Source organism: Doryrhamphus excisus, linkage group LG21 (assembly GCF_037039965.1).
Source record: "Doryrhamphus excisus strain RoL-2023G ecotype Guam linkage group LG21, RoL_Dexc_Guam_v1.1, whole genome shotgun sequence".
In the NCBI taxonomy this organism is placed as follows: Eukaryota; Metazoa; Chordata; class Actinopteri; order Syngnathiformes; family Syngnathidae; genus Doryrhamphus; species Doryrhamphus excisus.
The window spans coordinates 1359947-1387044 of NC_136377.1; the positions used below are offsets into that span (position 1 = coordinate 1359947).

The following is a 27098-nucleotide window of genomic DNA, read 5'->3' on the forward strand; positions in this document are numbered from 1 at the left end:
TAGATATTTTTCCAATTCGACTCCACCTCGAAAAAGCTTTTAGCCTGCTTAAAACATTCGGGGCGCCTCTAATATTCGGAATGTGGTCAGAATGCAGTCAGGATTTTTAGAATTCAATCGGAATTTCGAAGGTCGGAAGCAGATTTTTTTTATGCGCTATGAAAATATTCAATTTCTAAATAAAGAATACTACTACTTTGTGGAAATTCACTTATCACTGTCAGCTCTGGAACTAATTAACCGTGATAAATGAGGGGTTACGGTATTGTAGCTTATTTTTCCGAAATGTCATGACTTTTTTCTTGCATCATTGCCATAAAATGCTTCAGCTTGATGCTACCGTGGCTTTATTCCACTTATATTTGTTATATTTATTATTCAGAAGGCACTGGTTTTTTTTAGGGCTACAATGAAGACCTGGGCTTTAGTTGCTGGGGAAACAAGCAGAAATTGTCAGCTTATTTTTCCGAAATGTCATGACTTTTTTCTTGCATCATTGCTGTAAGACGCTTCAAGTTCGTGCTACCGTGGCTTTATTCCAGTTATATTTGTATTGTTATTATCATTATTATTCAGAAGGCACTGTTTTTTTTTTTAGGGCTACAATGAGGACCTGGGCTTTAGTTGCTGGGGAAACAAGCAGAAATTGTCAGCGTCCCCCCCAAAAAAGCAAAGAAAAATGGCATCAAGGTATCCAAATGGCAACACAATTCAGTCATTTTGAAAAAAAAATAAAAAAAAATAAAGAAATGGTACTAAACACAAAAAAAAACCATGATGAAAAGAGCTGCCATTATTGAAGTATTGAAAAGGAGGCCACTTCAGAGAACATTCACTGTCTGATAGGCCCACCATCCACCTTTCCCTCTGACAGACCTCATCACCTGTTAGGCTTGGGGGGGTTGGGGGGGGGGCTACGTGGATGCGGCTTACAAAAACTACAGCAGTACCTTGAAAGACCCTGTGCGTCAGGCAAGACAAAACGTGAGCTGAGGTAGGCTAAGAGTGACAACAAGATGAAGACTGAGGAAGAGGAGAGAGGGGGGGGTACCACAGTGAGCCGTCCCGGTCTCGTGTCGAGTCGAGACGAAGGCTCCCACAGCCAGGGCCCCCTTGTAGTGTCTTCCCCCTCAGCAGCTCCTGATCATCATCATCATTATCATTATCATAATCCCAAACACGGAATATTTGTTCATTATTCCGGGTCTGATCCAAACTGTTTTGCCATGAATTATTTGGAAGAGAACAATGCAGAGCTGGGATAAAGAATCCTCCAGGCACTAGTGGCAGCAGAAAGGGAGAGGGGGGGCGAGGCGGCAAGGAGGACTGTCCATTCTGGCTCCTGAGTAGCAGCGTGATGCAGTGGAACCCGTTCATGTCGACCCCCGACGTGTCTAGTCGTGTTATTCATACACTGTTTTTTTTTTTTTAAATCATAAAACGTTCTTGCTAGCAGCCCATTAGCTTGCTAATACACGAGAACAGGAACCCGATGTCGGCGTCGGTTCCCGTCTGGACTTCAAATTAAAACCGTTTTGTCTCCAAAATGTTAACGCAAGACATGTTTTTATGGTTTCACAACGAGCGACGAGCATCTTCACTGATGTGATTGTGGTAGCAAGATCAACATGGACGACACCTTCACGTTATTTCTTCAATTCCATTCGATTCTCACCTTCCTTAGCAAACCTTTGCAACCTTCTTTGGCTCTACTTGAGGCTATTTTGCAGCCATCATCCAAAGAAAAGCAGAGACCTGAGGTGAGAAATAACTCATGGCAAAACAGGAAGGTGGTGTCGGTGTTGATCGCGCCGCCGCATTGAATCTTTGGCAACAATCCCGTCCTCCTTAAATGTTTGTTTATCCCGTTCTTCAAACATTCATGTACATTTGAATTGTTTAATAATAATAAAACTATAAAAACATATTTTGGGTTAACAAGTTTGGTTGTGGGCGGCACGGCGGTCTAGTGGTTAGCGCGCAGACCTCACAGCTAGGAAACCAGGGTTCAATTCCACCCTCGGCCATCTCTGTGTGGAGTTTGCATGTTCTCCCCGTGCACGCATGGGTTTTCTCCGGGTACTCCGGTTTCCTCCCACATTCCAAAAAAAACATGCTAGGTTAATTAGCGACTCCAAATTGTCCATAGGTATGAATGTGAGTGTGAATGGTTGTTTGTCTATATGTGCCCTGTGATTGGCTGGCCACCAGTCCAGGGTGTACCCCGCCTCTCGCCCGGAGACAGCTGGGATAGGCTCCAGCAACTTCCGCGACCCTCGTGAGGAAAAGCGGTAGAAAATGAATGGAACGGAGTTCCGGTTCCAGTCGGATCTTCGGGAACGGATTAATGCCGCTAACCAAGGTTCCACTGTGTCGGCTAAAGTGTAGCGTTAACTTAATTGCTGTTTAAATACTAGTTGCCTCACCCCGTCGGAAATCTCCAGCGCCCCCCGCCCCCTTACCCCCGCCCCCTGACGTTCAGTTGAGCCCCACGACATGAACTGACTAAGTGGGCTTTTTTTGTAAAAAGAAGACTCGAGTTGGTACACATAGATGGGTTGTCGACTTAAACGGGTTCTAGTGTATTGTGGGAAGAAGCTGTCACACTCCAGACTCCTCTTCAGATCCTGGGGGGGGGGGGGGCACACACACACACAATTGAACACAACTAGAACGACGTTTTGTTGTGATGAAGGATAAAAGCAAACACTCACCCTGATGGCGGTATATGTTTTGGCAACATAAACAAATATCTGCGTTGCGGTCCGCAGCAAGTCCACGGTGGAGCCTGCAGGGGGGCCACTCAATAGAGGTCCTGGTCCCCAGAAGCTGAGGCTCAGAGTGCGCCTCCTGCACTCGTTTGTGCCACACAACGTGGGACCCGGCGCAGCAAGGCCAGTCGTCTAAACCTCCCGAGTCCAGAATGAGAGGTACAGGGAGGGGGGCGGGGCACCGCTCGGGGGGAGAGCGGCAGAATCCCGAACCCTGGCCGTAGTGGATTCGGCTGCTCCGATCGTCCTGAAGGTCCAAGCTCCGGTGGAAGTGAACGGAGAGGGGGTCTTGGACGCATCCCCGCCCCAGAGCCGCGGTTGGGTGTCCCTGGTGGTAGCAGTGGGTTTGTAGCTGTATCGGGATAGGAGACACCAGCACCGGGGGCCCCGAGGTGCTCAGGTTGGTATCCCGACTCTCTGTCCCACAGCCGGGCACATTGGTACAGTCTGGTTTTGTGCACTGGCAACGAGCGGGCTGGGGAGGGCCGACAGACGAGTCTTTGTCCAAGAGATGCGCAAGAGGCGCACCACCTGCTGCTGTGGCCCCCTGCTCCTCATCTGAGGCTCTGCTTGGGCCCTGGCCGGGCTCCCCTTCCTCATAGTGGTGGTGTCGATGGCGGTGGTAGTGGATGTGGTTAAACACCGTCTGCGGCGGCTCCTCGGAGCAGCCCACTTTATTCACCACCAAGTCCAGAGACCTGGGCCGGGCCTGGGCATCCAACTCCAGGCTGTCTCTGCGTGGGGCTCGCCCGGAGCCCGGCCCATAATACCCAAAGGGATCGTAGTCGCTACTCAGCGAGCTACGGAAAGTGGACCAGCTGCCGTACACCCCCTGCATGGACACATCGGTACAATTGAGAACCGAGTCGCTGGACGAGCCGTGGCACGGCCCCGAACTGGAGTCGCTCGCCGGCCCGTCGGCTAAATACCCGCTGCGATCCGTGTGGTAGCTGCCGCCGGAGCAGCTGCCCCCGTCCAGCCGACCGTGGCCGGCCGCTCGACGGGGGTGCGGGGCGGCTGACGCGGTGTGGTTGGCTCTGGACACGGAGGTGCTACGCTGAGCTGGGCAGGATGAGCGATAGTTTGGGCAGGACCGGCGGGGCGTGTAATGGTGGGTTGTCCTGCAGTTCCCGCCAGTCCTGTGGGGCCTCCTGGGACCCTCTGAAGGTAAGTGGTACTCACAAGGGGCGCCCAAAGACCTGCTGGTGAGCAGACGCAGTGTTTGGCTGTCCATGGGAGAAGACGTATTGTAGTGCGAGACCGGCGGATAGGAGCCTGAAGGTCCGCGAGGATAGTGCGGCCTCATGGAGAAAGGGACGGCGTGCTGGGGGAACGGGTGGTTTCGGGGGCTGCTGTAAGGCTGGGGGTGAAGGAAACTTCGTTCCAGACTGGACTGGAGTCTGTTCCTGTGGGGCTGCCGCTCCGTCCCTGTGGATTACAAGTGCGGTTAGAAGACAACTCAGCACTGATTGGACATCAGGTTTTTCATTCGTTAGGTAGACCCCCATAATCCAGTATCAACCAATATTGAGGTGGTCCTCTCTTATACTGAAAAACAGATTTATTTGCTAGATTCATTGCTAGCGTGGAACCTTCTTGATTGGTCGACTTTGCTTACATATGTTATATATCGTTTGAACCTAAATAAAACTAAAATCATGCTGTTTGCTAACAGCAGAAAGGACACGCACCAGCAAATACAAATACTTGGTGTAGACATCGAAAGGGTGAAGGAAAATACATTTCTGGGGATCACAATAGATGAAAATATAAGCTGGAAACCTCATATTACAAATATACAACATAAGGTGGCCAGAAATATTTCAATATTGAACAAAGCAAAATTTCATTCTCAATCAGAAATCACTCCACACTCTTTATTGCTCTCTGGTTCTACCATATCTTACTTATTGTATGGAAATATGGGCTAATAACTATAAAAGCAATCTTCACTCGATAAATGTACTGCAAAAAAGGCCAGTAAGGATAATTCATAATGCCGCCTACAGAGGACATACTAACTCCTTATTTCTAAAAAATCACAAATACTTCAACTTGCTGATATAGTTCATCTTCAAACAGCTAAAATAATACATAAGGCTAAAAATAACCAATTAGCTAAAAATGTCATCCAATACTTCTCTACAAGAGAGGAGAAATATGATCTCAGGGAAGAAGTACATTTGAAACACTTCTATGCTAGGACTACGTTATGCTAGCCATAGCATTTCAGTATGTGGAATCAAACTATGGGATGGATTGAGTAAGGAAATCAAACAATGCACAACGATGAGCCAATTCAAGAAACAATACAAGCAGTTGATGTTTGCTAAATACAAGGATGAAGAGTCTTGAACCAGTCATGATGTGCTATATATATCACTATATTGACACGCACTATGGTACCCATTATGGCATTGGATGATCATATCACCGAGTACGTCGGTATGTGACAAAAAAATTATAATAATAAAAATAAAATTAAATAAAATAAAATTTAAAAAAATTATATTGGGAAAGCAGGAAGTGAACAAATGTAACAGTTATCGATTGTAAAAGTACTAATATAGAAAATATGTAATATTACCTCGTACTTCAGTACGGGACAAAAAATTACAAAATAAAAAAAAACAACAATCTTAAACTGTATTATGGAAAGCAGGAAGTGAACAAACGTAACAGTTACTGATTGTAAAAGTACCAATATAGAAAATATGTAATATTACCTCGTACTTCAGTACGGGACAAAAAATTACAAAATTAAAAAAACAACAACAACAACCTTAAACTGTATTATGGAAAGCAGGAAGTGAACAAATGTAACAGTTACTGATTGTAAAAGTACCAATATAGAAAATATGTAATATTACCTCGTACTTCAGTACGGGACAAAAAATTACAAAATTTAAAAATTAAAAAAAAAAACCTTAAACTGTATTATGGAAAGCAGGAAGTGAACAAATGTAACAGTTACTGATTATAAAAGTGCCAGATGGAGGGGTAGGATTTAATAAGCTTTGCTTCTTCCTACTCCTTTTGGACATGTGGAACTGTGAACTGATTATGTGATGCATTCAATTGTCATCTGATGCATGTTCAAATGAAATTAAACCATTACCATTAAATTTGCAAAAATGACATTCTAGTCCGTGACGCCAGCCGTGACTAAGCGTCATTTCTGGAAGTTGGGCACGGAACCAATGACACTTTTGTTGCGTCCTGTGTCCGTAGAGATTGTGGTTATCTTTGTACGTCTTTGATAAAGCTGCTGTATAGTGACTTTGATGACGCAACACTTAACTGCAAATGGGCTTATCCTCACCCATGATGTTGTGCATGCACAGAGGACAGGTACGATGCTGCAGCAGCCAAGGATCCACGCAATCTTTATGAAACTCATGACCGCAGGAGATGATCCTCAGATGCTTGGTTGAAGAGGAAGAGAGAGATGTAAAGAAGGAGCCAAAACATCATAACTGGGGTTCGATTCCACTTACCTGGCCGTCCTGGAATTCCTCCAGGCATATGGCACAGACCGGGCCGGAGTTGGAACTGCCGCCGTGGGAGCGCTGCGTGCCTGAGCAGCCCTGGGATGAGATGTAGGTTTTGGTTTCTAAACGACTGATGGCGTGCATGGTCTGCTGATGGACGGCGTCCTGCGTTGGAAAAAATAAAAATAAAGGGTACAGGTGAGAAAGCCGAAGTGTGCGTCTAAAAAAAAATGTGATGCTACCAGGCCTTACCCAAGTTCTGTTGGATTTGCACTTGTAGCGGAAAGCAAAGATGAGGATGATGATCAAAATAGCCAAGACAATGGTGAGGAGGATGACCACGTTATAATGGGGCTGAAAATTGAGCAAATAGTGATGACTTTATGACGGCAACGCCCACAAAGAAGCATCACAGTCATCCCTCGGTTGGGTTGAGTGGGTTCGCCCCCACCGCCTCACACCATGTGACGGTGGAGTGGGGAACACTTTGGACTGGTCACCAGTCAGTTACACACATACGGACCATTTAGGGCAGGGGTCTCAAACACGCGGCCCCGCGGGCCAAATGTGGCCCGCAGGACACTAGTTTGAGGCCCCCGCCTTGATATGAAAGTTTCATGTTAGTGCGGCCCGCGCAAGTTTGATATGGATGCTGTATGGTATCATGTACCCAGAAAAAATTATTACGTTTGATTCATGTTCATGTTAAAGGTTAAATAACTGTTAATAGTTATCCTCTCTATCCGTGACTGGGGGGACTGAGGTGATCATTCCTCTCCCCAACGCCACGCCACATTCCAACACATATAATAATCATTATTATATTATTAATTAGTCTATTATTATTACTATCATCATTATTGTTCTTCTGATGATTACTACTACTACTACTAGTAGTAATACAAGGCTAGTATTAGCCTGCTTTTGCCCTATTATATGAAATTTGTCAGAGATTTTTTTTGTAAAAAAATAAAAAATCAATTAAAAATTTTTAAAAAATCAATAAAAATGATCAAATTATTTTAGAAATAATTTATAATAGAAATAATTAAAAATAATTAAAAACAGGCCGAATGACGCCCCTGATGCCACGATAGGCCAAAGGAAATGTAAGAATTTAATTCCAGGAATATCAAAATCAGAGGTCTCAAACACGCGGCCCGCGGGCCAAATGTGGCCCGCAAGACACTACTTTGAGGCCCCTGCCTTGATATGAAAGTTTAATGTTAGTGCGGCCCGCATATGGATGCTGTATGGTATCGTGTACCCAGAAAAAATTATTACGTTTGATTCATGTTCATGTTAAAAGTTAAATAACTGTTAATAGTTATCCTCCCTATCCGTGTGGAAGTGGTAAGTTTTTGGCTTTTTAAGTTGAAAGGAAATAACTTGGAGGCTACCGTTTAGGTCGCTAGCTCTCTAGTTTGCGAGTTAGCATGTGTCTCAAGACCCTGCAGTTGCGCAATATGTTGTAAATAAAGAGTATAAATGTGGAAAAAAAGCGACGTTTTTTTTTAATTTTTTTGTTTTTAATAAATGTGTTTTGTTTTTTTTTGGAAAACCTGATGCGGCCCAGTCTCACCCAGACCCTAGCTCCAGTGGCCCCCAAGTAAATTGAGTTTGAGACCCCTGCAGACCCCCTCGGTCGCCATTATTGACCGAGTCTGCGTGACCCGTCAATAACATTACACACCTCTTTCATTTGTAATTTCATACCAGAAGTTAATTCGGCACAGAGTAAAAAGGAATTCTTGGATCATGTGATTGAAAAAATTTCAGTCCGCTTACCCATTTCGGCTGCTCCACCAAGATCTCAATACGGACTTCGGCTTCCTCGTTCTTGTTGACCAGACCCATCAACTCCTCCGCATCCTCAGCGTCCACAAGCACGACTGGGCGGGGAAGGGCGTTTCCCTCAGCTCCCGCCGTCCTCAGCTGCGTGTGTGTGTATATCGCAGAATTAAGCATCATATGCGTGATTCAAAGGTCCCGGTGTCTTCGTACTCACCTCAGCAGCCGCACCGGCGTCATCGCTGACGTCGAAAATAACGGCCTGAGCTCCCTTGTCCAGCGCCATGTGGGCCTGCGGGGGGAACACAGGAGGCCGCACTCAGGAAAGTAAACATGCACGTCATTAATCATCATAACGGCATCGTGTAATATAATACACAAATGCTAAACGTGCTTGTGCAGGCCCGCTTCTGCAAAGTTTACAGTAGTGACTCCATCACTAGGTGGCGGTCTCACCATGAGAATCCTTGTTGAAAACAAGTCCGCTTCCCTCTGAAAACATCATCATGGGAAACTCAAGGCCACGCTTCCACTTTGCTGCACGGACATGTTGGAAACTGTGAGTTGCGTTATTGGTATTATTGTTTCGTAATGGAGATGGCGGCACGGTGGATTAGTGGTTGAGGTGTCTGGAGTTTGAATGTTCTCGCATTTTATAATTGGAGACTCCAAATCAGGGGTCTCAAACCTAATATACCTGGGGGCTGCTGGCCGTTGTAGCAATTATTTACTATGCAATCACATGGTGTGCTGCTTGGGGCTTCCCAGCATGCTTTGCGGTAAAGGTTGTATCAAGTTACATGTTTAGAGCTTGCATTGTTAGCAAGGTAAGGTTAGCATATTACGACCATTTTATCCATTACCATACATCAGGGGTTTCAAACTCGCGGCCAGCGGGCCAAATGCGGTCCGCAAGACGTTAGTTTGAGGCCCCCACCTTGAAATGACAGCTTAAAGCTGTGTGCACAGCGGACACAATTAAACATGATTTTGCCCCCGCCCATACTGTTACCCTACCCTGTTACCCCGCAATGTTTTGCTTTGGATTAGCAATGAAGCTAAAGGCTTATATGACGCTGGGTTACAAATAAATGCAGGAAATGATTTGGAATCAAACGGGAAAATACACGTCAAGATAAAGCATCTCATCAAACATGTTGTTAAAGTTACGACGCCGCTCCCAGATTGGAACTGAGTATGATGCTAACATGCTAATTGGGTCAAATTATGAAGTTTCATTAATGTTCATGTTAAAGGTTAAATAACTGTTAATACTGTACATTTGAATCTGGAAAAAATAATTTCTCTACCAACTGTATGTGGTTTCTTACATTTTTCTTATTTGCTGTTTTATTATTATTTTACTTATTTATTACTGATTTATTGATTTATTGTCTTTATTCTTAATTTGTTTATTTTTTTTATTTTATTTTGTGTATAGAAAAATAAAAATTAAGATATTTGAGAACAGCGGAATGTTTTATGAGATATTTTGGTGTGGAAAACCGGAACCAAAGTACTGAAAAAGTGTAGTTTATAGCAGACGCAAAAGCATTGAAGATATTTTTTTTATTGATTTTTTTTCCAATTTTTAATAAATGTGTTTTTTTTTTTTTTTTTTAAAACCTGATGCGGCCCGGCTTCACCCGGAACCTAGCTCCGGTGGCCCCCAGGTAAATTGAGTTTGAGACCCCTGCCATACATCATTGTTAGCATGTGAACAGTTAGCATGTTAACTATAGCATTTCAGTCTGGCGTCAGCTCGTCAGGGTTTGGGGATTGGACAGCGATGCAAGGCGGGTCCAGTCAGTAGTACAAAATACACAAACGCCATTCTGCTTACATTTAATGAGGAGACACATGTGAACACCTAATCAGCAACGGCAACACAAAGGAGATGTACACACACACACACACACACACACACACACACCGGTGGGGTAGGAGTGCTCAGTTAAAAGTGTCACCGGGTTTGACAAGTTAATGAAAAACGTTTGTTGTTTGTCGAGCGCCGCCATTGAACCGGGATCACTTTTTAACACTTCAAAGAGGGACGGTTAATACATGACGAGCGAGGAACAGACACTTCCTTTGTGTACATGAGCAAGGGAGCAAGGTGTAAAGGAGCGCCGCCCGCACATAAAACAAGAGCACGACGGTGTCCGTGAAATGACAGGAAAAAAAAAAGCACGGACATTCCCGATTTGGCGTGGAATTCTTTGGCTTTTTATTTGGCGATGTTTTCCCTGCCGATGATGGCAGAGAGAACATGTAAAGTAGTCCCGATTGCCAGTAACACCACTATGGTGCGTTCAAGGACCAAACTAAATGACCAATGCCTGACAAAACGACATTCATTCATTCATTCATTTTCTACCACTTATCTTTCGGAGGTGTGCTGGAGCCTATCCCAGCTGTCTGAGGGTGGGGTACACCCTGGACTGGTGGTCAGCCAATCACAGGGCACATATAGACAAACAACCATTCACACTCACATTCATACCTATGGACAATTTGGAGTGGCTAATTTAACCTAGCATGTTTTTGGAATGTGGGAGGAAACCGGAGTACCCGGAGAAAACCTACGCATTCACGGGGAGAACATGCAAACTCCATACAGAGATGGCCGAGGGTGGAATTGAACCTGGGTCTCCTAGCTGTGAATTCTGCGCGCTAACCACTCGACCGCCGTGCAGCCGTGACATATTCAGAGTATTCTAAACTTCAGAAAAGGTTTAAAAACTGAGTGGGACGAAGGGCAGAGAAGCCAAAAAGGTACCACTTCCACACTGAATGGGAGGAGAACTTCTTCTCACTCGATCGTATTGGAAATGACATGATGGTAACTATTAGGGGTGTGAATCTCAGCACCTAGGGCGATTCGATACACATCTCGATGCACGGGCAGCGATACGATACTTTAACGATACGTGAAATTTCAGTGTATTCAGTGTATTCTAAACTTCAGAAAAGGTTTAAAAACTGAGTGGGACAAAGGGCAGAGAAGCCAAAAAGGTACCACTTCCACACTGAATGGGAGGAGAACTTCTTCTCACTCGATCGTATTGGAAATGACATGATGGTAACTATTAGGGGTGTGAATCTCAGCACCTAGGACGATTCGATACACATCTCGATGCACGGGCAGCGATACCATACTTTAACGATACGTGAAATTTCAGTGTATTCAGTGTATTCTAAACTTCAGAAAAGGTTTAAAAACTGAGTGGGACAAAGGGCAGAGAAGCCAAAAAGGTACCACTTCCACACTGAATGTGAGGAGAACTTCTTTTCATTAGCGACTTATTGTGAAAAACAGCATATTTTTGAAAAAAAAAAAAAACAACAAACCCACGCATGCACGGGAAGAACATGCAAACTCCATACAGAGATGACCTAGGGTGGAATTGAACCTGGGTCTCCTAGCTGTGAATTCTGCGCGCTAACCACTTGCCTGCAGTGCAGTGTATTCTAAACTTCAGAAAAGGTTTAAAAACAGAGTGGGACGAAGGGCAGAGAAGCCAAAAAGGTACCACTTCCACACTGAATGTGAGGAGAACTTCTTTTCATTAGCGACTTATTGTGAAAAACAGCATATTTTTGAAGAAAAAAATAACTTTTTGCTGCAAAAATCTACAAAAATGTGCATGGCTGTGAATGCTGGATAGTAAACATGCAGCTTCTACTGTACACATTGTGTTTCCTGTTGTACTACTAACAAAAGACCATGAACATCTTGTACCTGCATGTTAAACACCGACACCCAAGTTATTAGAAAACACAAATACACTGCAATACTTTCTTGCTAGGAGTATTTATTTCCACTAAATCTGAGGTCAGCTAGACTTTGGTGCTGCTCGACACGAGAATCAGTGTTTATGTATTCCATCTGAGTTTTGTGCACCGGACAGGAAATGGAGATTCACACGAGTAGAGCACCCAAACAAAAGAAAGCAAGAGTTTTTGCTACACCTCAGCATACTCGGCACCGATTGGCCGAGGTGCTAATCACAGCTCAAACTGAGCAAACATCACATGGAGCCAGTGGGTGGCCGACCACTTCTGTTGGTTTACATCCAGGCTGGAGTGCGGTCTGTGGGCCGGCCTTGCCGTCGCAATGTGTTCTACTTAGCAGAGGGGAGAACATCCACAAGGTACTTCACATCCACGAGGGCAAAGGTCATTCCATCACCGACCGGCGGCATCGTTTTAAATGTCTCACTATTTGCTATGTGTTTAACTCTAATGGTGGTTTTAACTGGCCTACGTCCGACTGGGCATGCCCGGAACACCTCACCAGGGAGGAACCAGATGCCCGAGCCACCTCAACCGGCTCCTCTCGATTTGAAGGAGCAGCGGCTCTCCTCTGAGGCCCTCATCCATTCTGTAGTTGGTAATGGTAATGGTTTAATTTCATTTGAACATGCATCACATTACACTTGAATGCATCACATAATCAGTTCCCAGTTCCACATGTCCAAAAGGAGTAGGAAGAAGCAAAGCTCATTAAATCCTACCCCTCCATCTGGTACTTTTACAATCAGTAACTGTTACATTTGTTCACTTCCTGCTTTCCTAGTATAATTTATTTTTTTTATTAAATTAAATTAAATTTTATTAAATTTTATGTAATTTAATTGTAATTTAAAAATTCAAAACCTTAAACTATATTAGTTTAGTAAAATATATAAGAAAACGTTTAATAAAATTAAATACAATTAAATTAAATTTTATGTAAATTAAATTGTATGTAATTTACATTACAAATTAAATTAAATTTTATTAAATTTTATGTAATTTAATTAATTGTATTTAATTTTATTTAACTTTTTCTAATGTATTTTATTTAACTAATATAGTTTAAGGTTTTTTATTTTTTAATTTTTAAATTACATAAATTAAATAATTAATTAAATTACATAAAATTTTTATAAAATTTAATTTAATTTTACTTAATTTTATTTAACTTTTTCTAATATATTTTATTTAACTAATATAGTTTAAGGTTTTTTATTTTTGAACTTTTTGTCCTGTACCGAAGTACGAGGTGATATGAACCATCCAATGACATCATGGTTACCATAGTAACTGTCAATATAGCGATATATATATATATATATATATATACAACACAACATGACTGGTTCAAGACTCTTCATCCTTGTATCCTAGTGAAATGGAAATACGTCCATCTTGGAAACCGGAGCTGCCGTGTCAGCTACCGACAAACTAAATAATCAAGTATTTATTTGTGAATATAAAAATGAAGTTTGTTGTTCAAATATGGTTTCAAGATGGTATCCTTGAACGTGAAAGGATCTGCTGCTACGAAATGGACTGTGACAACCAAGCAGCTCATGAAGCCATAAGGTTCTACGTACGTATGTATACTCGATGTGTACGTAGACCGAGGACCTCCTGTACGACAAGAGCGTGTGTGTTGAGCAACGTGAGCGTCCAACACAAGAGTGACTTTGGGAATCTGACCTTGTGTTTATGTTTTCCTCGGCAGCTGTCCGCTCTTCTCACATGAGATAAAGCAGGAAGTAGCGACAGTACCTGCGTGTAATTCTCATGTGGCGTTGTGTATTTGTACAACGACTCATGTGAAATATCTACAAAGAAATACCCGGCGATGCTAGGGTGGCCTGAAATATTGAAATATTGAAATATTGAAATATTCCGTACGTCAAATCAGACGTTTCAAACTCAATTTAGAGCGCTATTTAAAAACAGGCCACCGGACTCCATTTCATAATCAATCACGCTTAATGGCTCTTGTGGGGACAATCGCTCTTCCCGGCGCGACTACCCGCATCGTTCGGATCAAGCAAATTACACACTGGAATGGTGTGCGACTCCAGGAAGTGAGAGTAAAAAAAAAGGGGGAAAAAAAAGCGAAGGAGAGCAGGTTTGAGGGGGAAAAGTGAGGAGAGCATGGCGGCGCTGCTGCACTTGCATTAAAGTACGTAATGACAGACTACGGAGCTGCGGGGGCCGGCAGGCCCGAGGCCGGTTCCTCCCTGCCCTGTCATTTCTGCACAACGGCTCGGCACATTACCGCGGGACAGGGACACGGCGTTTGGCTAAATGAGGAGCAGACGGGCTTGTGGGCGGGCGGTGATGATAGCGGGGCGAGATGGCAGCCAAAACAGGTGCAGGCTCCATTTTTACGTCGCGGACGTCGGCTTTGAGAGGGCATCCCCTTTAATGTGGAGAATTTGACCCCCCCAAGGACTTCCTGTGCTCCTCCCCGAGTTATGAAGTGAGATGTCTCGTCTCATCTGGACACTTTGACATCGGGACTTGAAATAAATGGTGGAACCTTTAAAGCTCAGCTACAAGGACGACGTGTGCAGCTTTACTGGAAGCCGCTACGGCAGGGGTGGGCGGGGGGGGGGGGGGGGGGGGGGATATATTTTAGACGTAACAGTCCACCTGGAATTATTGTATCTGTAAAAGTGTCATGCAATCTGCGATATGTAATAATAATAATAATAATAATAATAATAATTCATTCATTCTCTACCGCTTTTCCTCACAGGGTCGCGGGGGGGGTGCTGGAGCCTATCCCAGCTGTCTTCAGGTGTGAGGCGGGGTACACCCTGGACTGGTAGCCAGCCAATCACAGGGCAATAATAATAATAATAATAATAATAATAATAATAATAATAATAATAATAATAATAATAATAATAATGATAATAACAATCACAATAATAATAGAGGCAGACTATATTTTACACGTAACAGTCCACCTGGAATTATTGTATCTGTAAAAGTGTCATGCAATCTGTGATATGTAATAGGAATAATAATAGTAATAATAATAATAATATTCATTCAGTCATTTTCTACCGCTTTTCCTCACGAAGGTCACGGGGGGTGCTGGAGCCTATCCCAGCTGTCTGGCGTGAGGCGGGGTACACCCTGGACTGGTCGCCAGCCAATCACAGGGCAATAATAATAATAATAATAATAATAATAATAATGATAATAATAACAATAATAATGACAATCACAATAATAATAATAACAATAATGGATTCAATTTATAATGCACTTTCCACTCTTCAGAATGAATAAAAAAACTAATAAAAAAGAAAAGTCAAGAGAAAAAAAACAAAAAAAAAACGAACAAAAAAACCCCACCCCGGTCGCCCATCGTCCCTTTTTCCAGGAGCACTTTGAGCACAGCAGACCGCATCGAATAACCAAATTGATAAAACCATCAAAAGGTTGGTTTGAGCCATGTTGCCAGGTTGTATGTTGAGTTCCAATGAAATACTTTGGAAAGAACGGGAGGGCCGCATTCAAACACTCGGGCGATGAAGACTTTACGCTGGTGACCGTTTGACCTGAAACAGATGATTTCTATGAAAGCTTTGCTTCAACTTTTCCTCTCCCTCATTTCAACAACTTCCCCTTGGAAGCATCCTTTCCTCATTGTTTCCACCATTAAAAATAACAATCCGGGCCAGTCATGGGCAAGTCATAAGTGCTTTTATTGCATCAACTATTGCCCCCCCCAAAGGATGACGTCTATGCTATTAAAAATACATCTATTCCTATGAAGCCTTTTGACCCCAAAAGAGATGAAAGTTCCTGTTGTTGAAAAGGACAACTAAGCTCAAGCTAAAAGGCTAATTTGCCTCAAGACGTCAAGAGAGAGGCTGACAAAATGTGTGATGAAGGAATTATGAGGCCGTTCAATTGTGAAGAAGATTATTTTTAAACTAACCACATGACACGCTGTTTGGCACAAAAAAAGCATGAAAAACGCAAATATTTAATCAAAAATTAAAAAAAAATCCTTGTGTATAATCTTTCTGTGTACTAAAAAACATACATAAGTCGCACTGGAGTATAAGTCGCATTTCGGACAACTCAAGCTAAAAGGCTAATTTGCCTCAAGACGAAAGACGTCAAGAGAGAGGCTGACAAAATGTGTGATGAAGGAATTATGAGGCCGTTCAATTGTGAAGAAGACTACTTTTTAACTAACCACATGACACGCTGTTTGGCACAAAAAAGCATGAAAAAAGCATTTATTTAATCAAAAGTTTAAAAAATCCTTGTGTATAATCTTTCTGTGTACTAATAATCCTATATACCGTATTTTCTGGACTATAAGTCGCTCCGGAGTATAAGTTGCATGAGGCCAAAAATGCATAATTAGGTAGAAAAAAACATACACAAGTCGCACTGAAGTATAAGTCGCATTTCGGACAACTCAAGCTAAAAGGCTAACCTTGGAAAAAGAGTGCCACTTATAGTCTGGAAAATATGGTATTTATATAATTACATTATATTATTTATATTATATTATTATATATATTTAACATTTATATTTCACATTTGTCCTTAGTTTTAACATGTATTTTCTTATTTTTTATATTCATTTATAAGTCGCTCTGGAGTATAAGTCGCAGGAACAGCCAACCTAGGAAAAAGAGTGCCACTTATAGTCTGGAAAATATGGTATTTATATAATTATATATTACATTATATTATTTATATTATATTATTATATATATTTAACATTTATATTTCACATTTGTCCTTAGTTTTAACATTTATTTTCTTATTTTTTTATATTCATTTATAAGTCGCTCTGGAGTATAAGTCGCAGGAACAGCCAACCTAGGAAAAAGAGTGCCACTTATAGTCTGGAAAACATGGTATTTATATAATTATATTATATTACATTATATTATTTATATTATATTATTATATATATTTTACATTTATTTTAACATCTATATTTCACATTTGTCTTTAGTTTAAACATTTATTTTGTTATTTTTTTATATTCATTTATAAGTCGCTCTGGAGTATAAGTCGCAGGAACAGCCAACCTAGGAAAAAAAGTGCAACTTATAGTCCGGAAAATACGGTAATAACGTGGACACCATGTTTGTTTCTGCTTTAAATTTAGTGGGCGGGGCTAATATACTGGTCCAGAAATTACGGTACACCCATCTATGTATATATTACCCATAAATATTACTATATATTACCCAAATAAAAACCCTGTTAATATTTGAGTTATTATAGTTTGTGTAGTCGGAGTGCCCTTTTGGAGGCTGTGTGAAACGGGCTCCTGGATGCGTTCCTGGATGCGTTCCTGGATGCGTTCCTGGATGCGTTCCCGACTGCTTTGATAGAAGTTAAGCTGATCTTTGGAGCGTAACCGTGCATGAATAGCTGGCATACGTGTGTGACGGCTGGGTACTCCAGTGGCAGTTGAATTGGATGAAGAAGGTGTGGCCCTGCTGGGTATCCATTACCGACTTTGATGTGGGCCCACTGGAAAAGGCTGGGGGGTGGCGGGTGGGGGGGGGGGTGGTCCAACGTGAGGGGGAGGGGCCGGGCGACATGTCGGGGCAGGTGAGCAGATTCTCCACTCTCTGGTAAAGTATTAAGCCCGAGGGGTGGGTCTGAATCACGCGGCGTTACCCCTCCCATTCACCAAAACACACACACGCACACACACACACACACACACACACACACACACACAACGTTGCAAAAAGAAAGTGTTTCATCCCAACGCTTCATCAGCAAGGAAGAGGCGGAGCCTGACACAGATTTGAAAGGCAAGTCGCAAGGTGACAGGAGACATCCAAATGCCACCTGATACACTATCGCTTGCTAAACCCCGGGACATGAAAGCGAGCGGCGGCGAGTGCCTGTAGCGTGCGGCGCAGACGGGACTGATGTGGATGCCAGAAAAAAAGCCGATGACGGGCCTGACGGGCTCCGCTCTGATCCACGCTCACACATGCAGTACGGGAAGGTCTCCTCTGAAGTGGGGCCGCGGCACGTTGTAAAAATAGGACACATCACTAATATCAGCATATCACATCTGGAATACAGGAAGTGAACAAATGTACCGCATGACACCGTCTGACAGAGTAGTCGTGGTTTCATTCGGGTAGGACTCACCACTCTCTTCGTGGCTGCCTGACTTGGATTAATTCCCGCTACAACAGGGGTGTCCAAACTGCGGCCTGATGGCCATTTTCTGCCAGTGGCAGTTTTTTAGTGGCCTTTGAAAAAAAAATTAAAACAAAAAAAACAGCAGGAAAATTTAATTGTAATTAATTAAAATTAATTTTAATTAAATTTTAATTTAAGTAGTTAATTTTAATTAATTAATTTTAATTAATTTTTTTAAAATAATGTTGCAATATTATGAGAAAAAATAAAAAAAGGGGTAAAAGTGCAAAGTTTAAACCAGGGGTCTCAAACACGCGGCCCGCGGGCCAAATGTGGCCCGCAGGACACTCGTTTGAGGGCCCCGCCTTGATATGAAAGTTTAATGTTAGTGCGGCCCGCGCAAGTTTGATATGGATGCTGTATGGTATCATGTACCCAGAAAAAATTATTACGTTTGATTCATGTTCATGTTAAAGGTTAAATAACTGCTAATAGTTATCCTCCCTATCCGTGTGGAAGTGGTAAGTTTTTGGCTATTTAAGTTGAAAGGAAATAACTTGAAGGCTACCGTTTAGGTGGCTAGCTCTCTAGTTTGCGAGTTAGCATGTGTCTCAAGACCCTGCAGTTGCGCAATATGTTGTAAATAAAAAGAGTATAAATGTGACTATAGTCGTGTTTTGTCATGTCTACAGGGCTCTAATAATGCTTTGGTAATTTTATTATTTATTACTGATTGATTGATTTTCTTTATTCTTGATTTGTTTATTTATTTTTCATCTTATTTTGTGTAGAAAAATAAAAATGAAGATATTTGAGAACAGTGGAATGTTTTATCAGAACTTTTATTGTAGAAAATCTGAACCAAAGCACTGAAAAAGTTTGTATATTTTTCTGTTTTTAATAAATGCGTTTTTTTTGTAAAAAACCTTTCATTTTTCACTATGTGACCCTTGCACTATCATTTGTGACTATTTAGAATTTCCCTCATTTTCTGAGTGGCTGAGACATTTTTTCCGCCACGGTCAGGCGGCGGCACAGAGACTCAGAAGCTAATTAGAGGGTCTTTCCTGGCCGTTTAAAACACAGATAATGCTCCTGTTTTCACAAAGCATCCTGTTATTTAATCAGGCCAGTAAGTGACATCCTGACACCCCTCTGACAGTGTCGAGCAAACGCCGTCCACTATAGCGCTCCGTCTCATTCAACAGCTCCAGTAAGCTTCCAGGAATTCTTACTGGGAGCAGGCCAGGCGTGAAGCCATGTCTTTCTGTAGATCAAAGACCCGGTTTGAGAACATATACTAGATTAGAAAATGCAGTAGATCATTTCTAGTTCCCTGACGACTGGCTGGAAAACGTGGGAACAACAGTAAAGTCACAGTCAATGATTAATCATGCCAAATAATGCCCCTCTTCAATGCCAAATAATGCCCCTCTACCTGCCCACATGCAACAACCAAAACTTTATATTATTATTCTTTATTCTAAATTATTTGTACAAATTACTGTTTACGCTGTACATTGTTCATATTTGATGTCATCTATTTATTCTCCACATTATTATACGGGTATCCATCCATCCATCCATCCATCCATCCATCCATCCATCCACTGTGTGCAGGGAGAAGGTGGATGTTTTGTCTTTTTTGTCTTATTAAAATAAAAAATAATGCGCCGGAACTTTCCACAGTGGAATGGAGACATCGGAATTCCTGTCCAATCCCGTAAAAGCATGCTCCGCCCGATATTGTTATCGATATTGTGCTTTTCTTGTGAAATGATATTTCTAGAATGTACCATGGTCCATGAAGAAACCACAGTTTGGACACCCCTGCTTGACTGGGTGACACTTCACGCTCGTATTGGTAACCGAAGACTGTCTGCTTTCAGCTCGCTGTCTGCTTTCGGCCTTGAAAAGAAGTCGAGGGAACGCGAAGGACAAAGACAAAGATGACAAGCGAGAGAAGAACGTGAAGTGCGACGCCACACGGGAAAATCTGCTCTTTTTCACTTAATCTCATGAAAGCTGCGTGAAAAACCTCCGTCTGGTTGCCAAGGGGATTGAACAGAGGCTCAGCGTGCCTCCACTTGCTGCCGTACCAAAACAACATTCTAATGCAGATCTGAAAAGAAGCACAAAGAGAACTGGGATGTGCCAGGCGGAGTGTTAGGTGTGCATGGGAATGGGAATGGGAATGGGAGTGATGCCATCGGGATGTAAGAAGGGTGGAAGAGGAAACCCACCACAACTTCTCCCAGTCTTGGTCCTGACCCAGCTGACTTGAAGTTGAGAAAGACGACAGATGGGATCGGCCTCTGGCATCGTCCCACCCCGCCCACTCAATCAACCCATTCACCTCTTTGACTCTGGCATGCGGCCATCGGATTCCCTCGCAAAGAGGGTGTTTCCCGAGTATAGCGGTCGTACGCTGAATGTCCCTCAAGTTAGTCGGAGATGCAATCGTGGTTAACGACCTCATTTATCAAACATGGAATAAGTAACGTCGTATCTGTCTCACTTTTTCTTTGACTTATTTCAGGCAAAATCCATTATTGGAGCCCTCCAGACACAAAATAACACCCCTATAGTCACCTTGGTTTATCAAGCATCAAATAACGCTGTATCTATTCCAGAAAAAAGAAGAGTAAGATACAGTCATCCCTCATTCATCACTGTTAATTGGTTCCAGACTCTACCGTGATAATTAATTTCTAATTAATTAATTTCTAATTAATTTCTAATTTTAAAGTAGGCTACAATATTAATAAATGGAATATGTTTGTAGTTAGAGCATGTAAAACCTGTTTATGAGCTTCAACTTTTCTTTCTACTATTATTGGAGCCCTCCAGACATGAAATAACACCCCTATAGTCGCCTTGGTTTTATCAAGCATCAAATAAGTAATGCTGTACCTGTAACTATTTCATAAAAAAAAGAAGAGTAAGATACAGTCGTCCCTCGTTCATCACGGTTAATTGGTTCCAGACTCTACCGTGATAATTAATTTCTAATTAATTAATTTCTAATTAATTTCAAATTTTAAAGTAGGCTTCAATATTAATAAACTGAATATTTTTGTAGTTAGAGCATGTCAAACCTGCTTATGAGCTTCAACTTTTCTTTCTACTATTATTGGAGCCCTCCAGACATAAAATAACACCCCTATAGTCACCTTGGTTCATCAAGCATCAAATAAGTAACGCTGCATCTATTTCAGAAAAAAGAAAAAGAGGAAGAAACAGTCGTCACTCGTTCGTCACGGTTAATTGGTTCCAGACTCTACCATGATAATTAATTTCTAATTAATTAATTTCTAATTAATCTCTAATTTTAAAGTAGGATTCAATATTAATAAATGGAATATTTTTGTAGTCAGAGCATGTCAAACCTGTTTATGAGCTTCAACTTTTCTTTCTACCATTATTGGAGACCCCCAGACATGAAATAACACCCCTATAGTCTCCTTGTCCGAGAAGAACATGCACAGGGTGGGATTGAACTCGGGTTTCCTAGCTGTGAGGTCTGCGCGCTAACCACTCGACCACCGTGCAGCCCGATAATAAGATATCCATAACTAAAATCATCCGTCTGTTCATCCGCGTCCAGTCCTGAACTCCACTTTAGGAATGCAGTTTTCCAGTAGTTCCGAGTGTTAACATCAACATCATCAATCCATGAAAGGAATTCTCCTCCGAATATCAACTTGGCATCCGGAAGGGGGAGGAATTTCGAGGAAAACAATATCAATAAACGTATTAACCGTTTGCAGCAGAAACCGTAGACGTAAATGTTTCCAAGCGCCAAAGCTCACTCAAGCTTCAAGTCCGCACAAGTCGGAATTAGCCAGTTTCCTGTCGCGCTTATCTCGTTTGTCACGAAGAGACGTATAGCATCCATCAACTTTTATTGTTATATTGTCAACAGGCGGCCAAATACCTGACTTGGAAAAGCTTTCCGAGAGAAGCGAAGAGCGGCAAAGGAGGACATTTGCCTTTGTCGTTAAGAAAGGAATGTCTTGGCGGGAACGCTTCATTCATTGTGGCTCCGGAGCCGCCATTCAAAGGCAGCGCATCAAATCACAATAAAACGATCCAAACTTGAGCAGACGTCTTATTGAAGAGCTTCTATGGATTACTGATACATATTTGGGAATGGCGTAGTCCCGTCTTAAGGTCCCCGGGAATGCGCTGTTATTGTTCTGTACTCGGCTTTCCTACCTCAAGGCGTCCTCGGGGCCTCAGCCGGGGCAAGACCGGGCCCGATTTCATCTGCAGAGCTATTTTGACTTTCAAAAAGCTGAGAGGATCAAAGGGCCGATTATAACGACTGGTGTAATAAACGTCGTGCAGCCTTGGGAAGGCTTCAGTCATCAGCGAGAGGCGGCGGATTAGCGCATCGGCGACTGCAAAACACGGAATTAAATCTTGGCAGTAATGACAAAAATGCAAGGATATGAAAATATATGGTGTAGGTTTCTTGTTCCCCCCCAAAATGGGACTTGGGTAATTGGGTAAATGTTGTGTCCTTGTCTTGTTTGTTCATCGTCAGATGACATCAGTGGCAGAGCAGAGGACACCGAGGAGACAACCAGCATCATTTCCCCACAGAAGAGCAGTTTGAGTGGCAGATTACTATCACTGTCCTTAGCCAGTGAACGACTGAGGTCATCATTCCTCCCCCCAACGCCACGCCACGCCACATATAATAATCATTATTATATTATTAATTAGCCTATTATTATTACTATCATCATTATTCTTCTTCTGATGATTACTACTACTACTAGTAGTAGTAGTAGTACGAGGATAGTATTAGCCTGCTTTTGACCTATTATATGAAATTTGTCAGAGATTTTTTTTGTAAAAAAATTTAAAAATCACTAAAAAAATTTTAAAAAAATCAATAAAAATGATCAAATTATTTTAGAAATAATTTACAATAGAAATAATTTAAAATTTAAAATAATTTAAAATAGGCCTAATGACGCCCCTGATGCCACGATAGGTCAAAGGAAAATTAAGAATTTAATTCCAGGAATATCAAAATCAGGGGTCTCAAACATGCGGCAGGACACTAGTTTGAGGCCCCTGCCTTGATATGAAAGTTTAATGTTAGTGTGGCCCGCGCAAGTTTGATATGGATACTGTATGGTATCATGTACCCAGAAAAAATTATTACGTTTGATTCATGTTCATGTTAAAGGTTAAATAACTGTTAATAGTTATCCTCCCTATCCGTGTGGAAGTGGTAAGTTTTTGGCTATTTAAGTTGAAAGGAAATAACTTGAAGGCTAAATAAAAAGAGTATAAATGTGCCTATACTGAAGGCCACATTTTGGAAGCGAGCAATGTCATCTGGCTTTGGCCTCCATTTGGGCCTATCGTGCGGCGTCTATTTTTAGCGTCTGATGTTCCTGCAAACCTCTGCGGCCCGGCGGCGACGACAGCCTGATGAAATCCTTGTTTGCAGTGAGGAATGAGACATGTGCTGCCTGGATCGGAAGGCCTTGAGATGCAACCAAGAGCATCCCTGAGATGAACACTAAGGCAACGTGCGGAGTGAGGTCAATGCTATAATAATCAATTATGACTGCAATGTCGCTAAGCCGGGGGTTCAGACCTCTGCCAAGGCTGGACTGGGCATCAAACGGGTCATAATTACAGCATCATATTTGTGGTTGGTCCATCTGTTTGTTGGTTAGCATGCTGCTTTCTGGTTCGGGGGGGGGGGGGGGGGGGGGGGGGGGGCGTGGCCAACTGCCAGGCGGAGCTGTATTTAATTCTGGACAAAATATCGATATCCATCGGTTCACCGCCGAAACCTCATACTGTAATTGCCGCTACCGACTTTGATACTTTCATACAATCGGAATCCTCTCCTCCTCCCGGGCGGATCCCAAGGGCTTCCCTGAGGCCTCCCAATGGGTGGATGGGTCCTGAACACCAGCTCAGACCAGATGCCCGAGCTCAAAGTGGAGCTACTACGAGTAGTACTACTACTACGACTACTACCGTTCGGTAAATTTGGTAAATCCCATTTATATTTAGTTTGTGGGAAAACTGGGGTGGTTGGATATTTGTTTTGATGTCACGAACAAATTGAGCATGCCGGCCATTCCGTGTTGATTAAAGCCAGAATATTCCCACTTGGGGGATTTTTGCTTCCAACATTGTATTGCATTGCTCCTCACGAGGCTCTCCGTGTTTATGCTAGCAGCCCCCCCCCCTCCAGGGACTGTGTGACCGACCAGAGGTCTCACTCCGTGTTGCTGTTGTTCTATGGTTGTCCCATGAAGCCCCTTCATGTTGAAGTAATAATGCACAGAGTGAACCCTCTTCCTGTCTGTTTGATGATAAGACAAGTTCTTTTCATTTATTGTGTTATGAATTCATTTATTTATGATAGTGAAACTGTTTTTTTTATGAATGAGAAATTTCGCTACCTTTAGTGTCTCAACAATATGCTGGGAAATCCGGGAAAATCCCCTCAAAACGTGTAAACAAGTTAATGCTCGGAACAAAATTCCATGCAAAAGTCAATGTGCCCTGAACTCCATTAAGGAAACGTGTTTAGTATTAGCCTGCTTTTGCCCTATTATATGAAATTTGTCAGAGATTTTGTAAAAAAATTGTAAAAAATCAATTTAAAAAATTTGTAAAAAATGTTAAAAAAATGATCAAATTATTTTAGGTGGGCTGAACGCCACTGATGCCATGATAGGTCAAAGGAAAATTAAGTATTTAATTCCAGGAATAACAAAATAATAATAAGCATGGAACAAAAAAAAACAATCCTTCCAAACCAGGATGTAATAATTGAGAGAGCGAGAGGAAGAGGCCCCGCCTCCTTTATGCCAGCTCCACCCACTAAGGACATTAAACAACCGTCCTAAACCGATATTCCACCTAAATGACGCAGAAAATCCGGGAAAAACGACTCAAAACATTAAAACTCAAGTTAATACCGGAACCAATTCCATGCAAAAGTCAATTGCATCATGTGTCCTGAACCCAATTAAGGAAATGTGTTTAGTATTAGCCTGCTTTTGCCCTATTATATGAAATTTGTCTGAGATTTTTTTTCGTAAAAATTTTTAAAAAATCAATAAATAAAAAAAAAAAAAATCAATAAATTTTTTTACAAAAAATCAATAAAAATTATCAAATTATTTTAGGTATTTAAGTATTTAATTCCAGGAACAACAAAATAATAATAATAAACTCAAGTTAATGCCAGAACCAATTCCATACAAAAGTCAATTGCACCATGTGTCCTGAACTCCATTAAGGAAACGTGTTTTTCTACACTTATTTGTAATTTTTGCGATAATTTTAGTGTGAAATGAAAAACATCTTCTTATGGTTTAAGTATTTTATGCGTTGCCTCGACTTCGGCTCTATTAACATTTTGATCATTCACATGTTTTCCATTTTTTTTCTATGCAGCCAAACCATTTTGTCATTCAACTGCCTAAATTGGATTACATGTGTATTATAAAAAAAAATGTCTGGAAGGTATTTTGCGATACACACATACAAGTGACATTCCAAGCGCTTCTATTTTGGAGGAGCACTTCCCACCGTGCGGCACGGCAGACATCTCACTGTTTGTGTATAAAAGTTTTGCGGTGGTGGTGACGTCAAACTCGACAAGACTCCAATGACTTACATTTCAGTGCGGGTGGAGAAAAAAAGGCACGGCGAGCCAAGAACCGAGAAAAAGCAGAACCGTCACGATATCCCGTATGTCATGCGTGATCAACTAAGAATAAACATTCTTGGGGGGGGGCACACGTTAGGCGTGATGACGTCGTGATGACAGCACCGCACTGACCTGAACGGCAACAATGCTGCAGGTCCGAGTGACATCTGGTCACCGTTGACCTGTGAGAGACCTTTGACCTCTGGGTGTCACGGTGCTGTGACCTTTAAACCTGCCATCCACAATCGTCTGGCGCGCATACGATTAGTGTTTTCCGTACGTTTGTTTATTTGAGGCTTACGATGGGCGTGTCTGTGTAGCTTGTGGCGAACACGCCTCGCCGTACGCGCGTACCGTAGCCGACTTGGTCGCCCGTTTAAGTTAACGCCATTTCACTGTGGTTAAAAAAAAAAGTACAAATATATACTGGATCAGGCGTTTATATTTCTTTCAATAACATACACTAAAAACGGGCATATAAATAGCCAAAAACTTACCACTTCCACACGGATAGGGAGGATAACTATTAAGTTATTTAACCTTTAACATGAACATTAATGAAACGTAATAATTTTTTCTGGGTACATGATACCATACAGCATCCGCACTAACATTAAACTTTCATATCAAGGCGGGGGCCCTCAAACTAGTATCCTGCGGGCCACATTTGGCCCGCGGGCCGCGTGTTTGAGACCCCTGCCATAGATGTTTCTTTAGTGATTAATACTGAAATGAGAAAATAAATAAAACTAATTGATTTAAGAGCCAGGTAACAAAAGAACCTCCAATTTATGAATATGATTCTTTTGAGGTTTATTTTTTTAGAAATTAAAATGGAGGGGTATAGTGACAAAAAAAGGCCTACATGCCCACACCAAAAGTATTAAAAGCAACATTTTAATGTATGAGGAAGCCTAAGAAGGTAACCAAGACATGAGAATCAAATTTGATGGTTATTATTTTTAGTGTATTTTATATCTGATTTAATACGCGGGTCAAAACCGACCCGCTAACATAAGAGATGATACCCGAAATCTAACACAAGAGGAAGGTTACCAGTTTTAAAAGTGAGCTACTTTTTTCGCTTATACAGTTTCCCGTCCGTCCGTACCGCAAACAATTCCTAGATGTGGTTTCCTTGTCGGAATCACGACGAGTGAAAGGACACAGGCGAAGGAAAATACCTCAAGACGGAACGCCATGCCCTAAAAATGAAGTTTAAAGCAAGAGCCAGACCGAGAGCAACGGGCTGAAGCAAGCGAAGGTAATCATTAGACTACTTGAAGTACTTAGGACAGAGTTATCTTCACTCTGACATGATGAAATAAGACAGCGCCTAAGTTTAGCGAGAGAGGAAATGGGAGGGAAAGGCCGAGCGGAACGAGGGTCAGGCCGGTGCAA

General features: G+C 42.1%; 1 protein-coding gene across 2 annotated transcripts in view; it reads right to left on the reverse strand.

The window, feature by feature from the left end:
• Positions 1–2511: 2511 nt before the first annotated feature.
• rnf43 (ring finger protein 43) overlaps positions 2512–27098 on the reverse strand; it is an 83525-nt gene continuing 58938 nt past the window's right edge. Inside the window, exons 3-9 of one of the 2 annotated variants that reach the window (XM_058087771.2) lie at positions 8271–8345; positions 8051–8197; positions 6515–6616; positions 6269–6427; positions 6094–6196; positions 2715–4199; positions 2512–2627 (exon numbers count right to left, since the gene is read on the reverse strand). In XM_058087771.2, coding sequence (XP_057943754.2) covers positions 2602–2627; positions 2715–4199; positions 6094–6196; positions 6269–6427; positions 6515–6616; positions 8051–8197; positions 8271–8345 — 2097 coding nt within the window. In that variant the 3' untranslated portion in view covers positions 2512–2601. Of the gene's footprint in view, positions 2628–2714; positions 4200–6072; positions 6197–6268; positions 6428–6514; positions 6617–8050; positions 8198–8270; positions 8346–27098 lie in introns of both variants that reach the window. The other variant, XM_058087770.2, reaches the window with a different exon arrangement.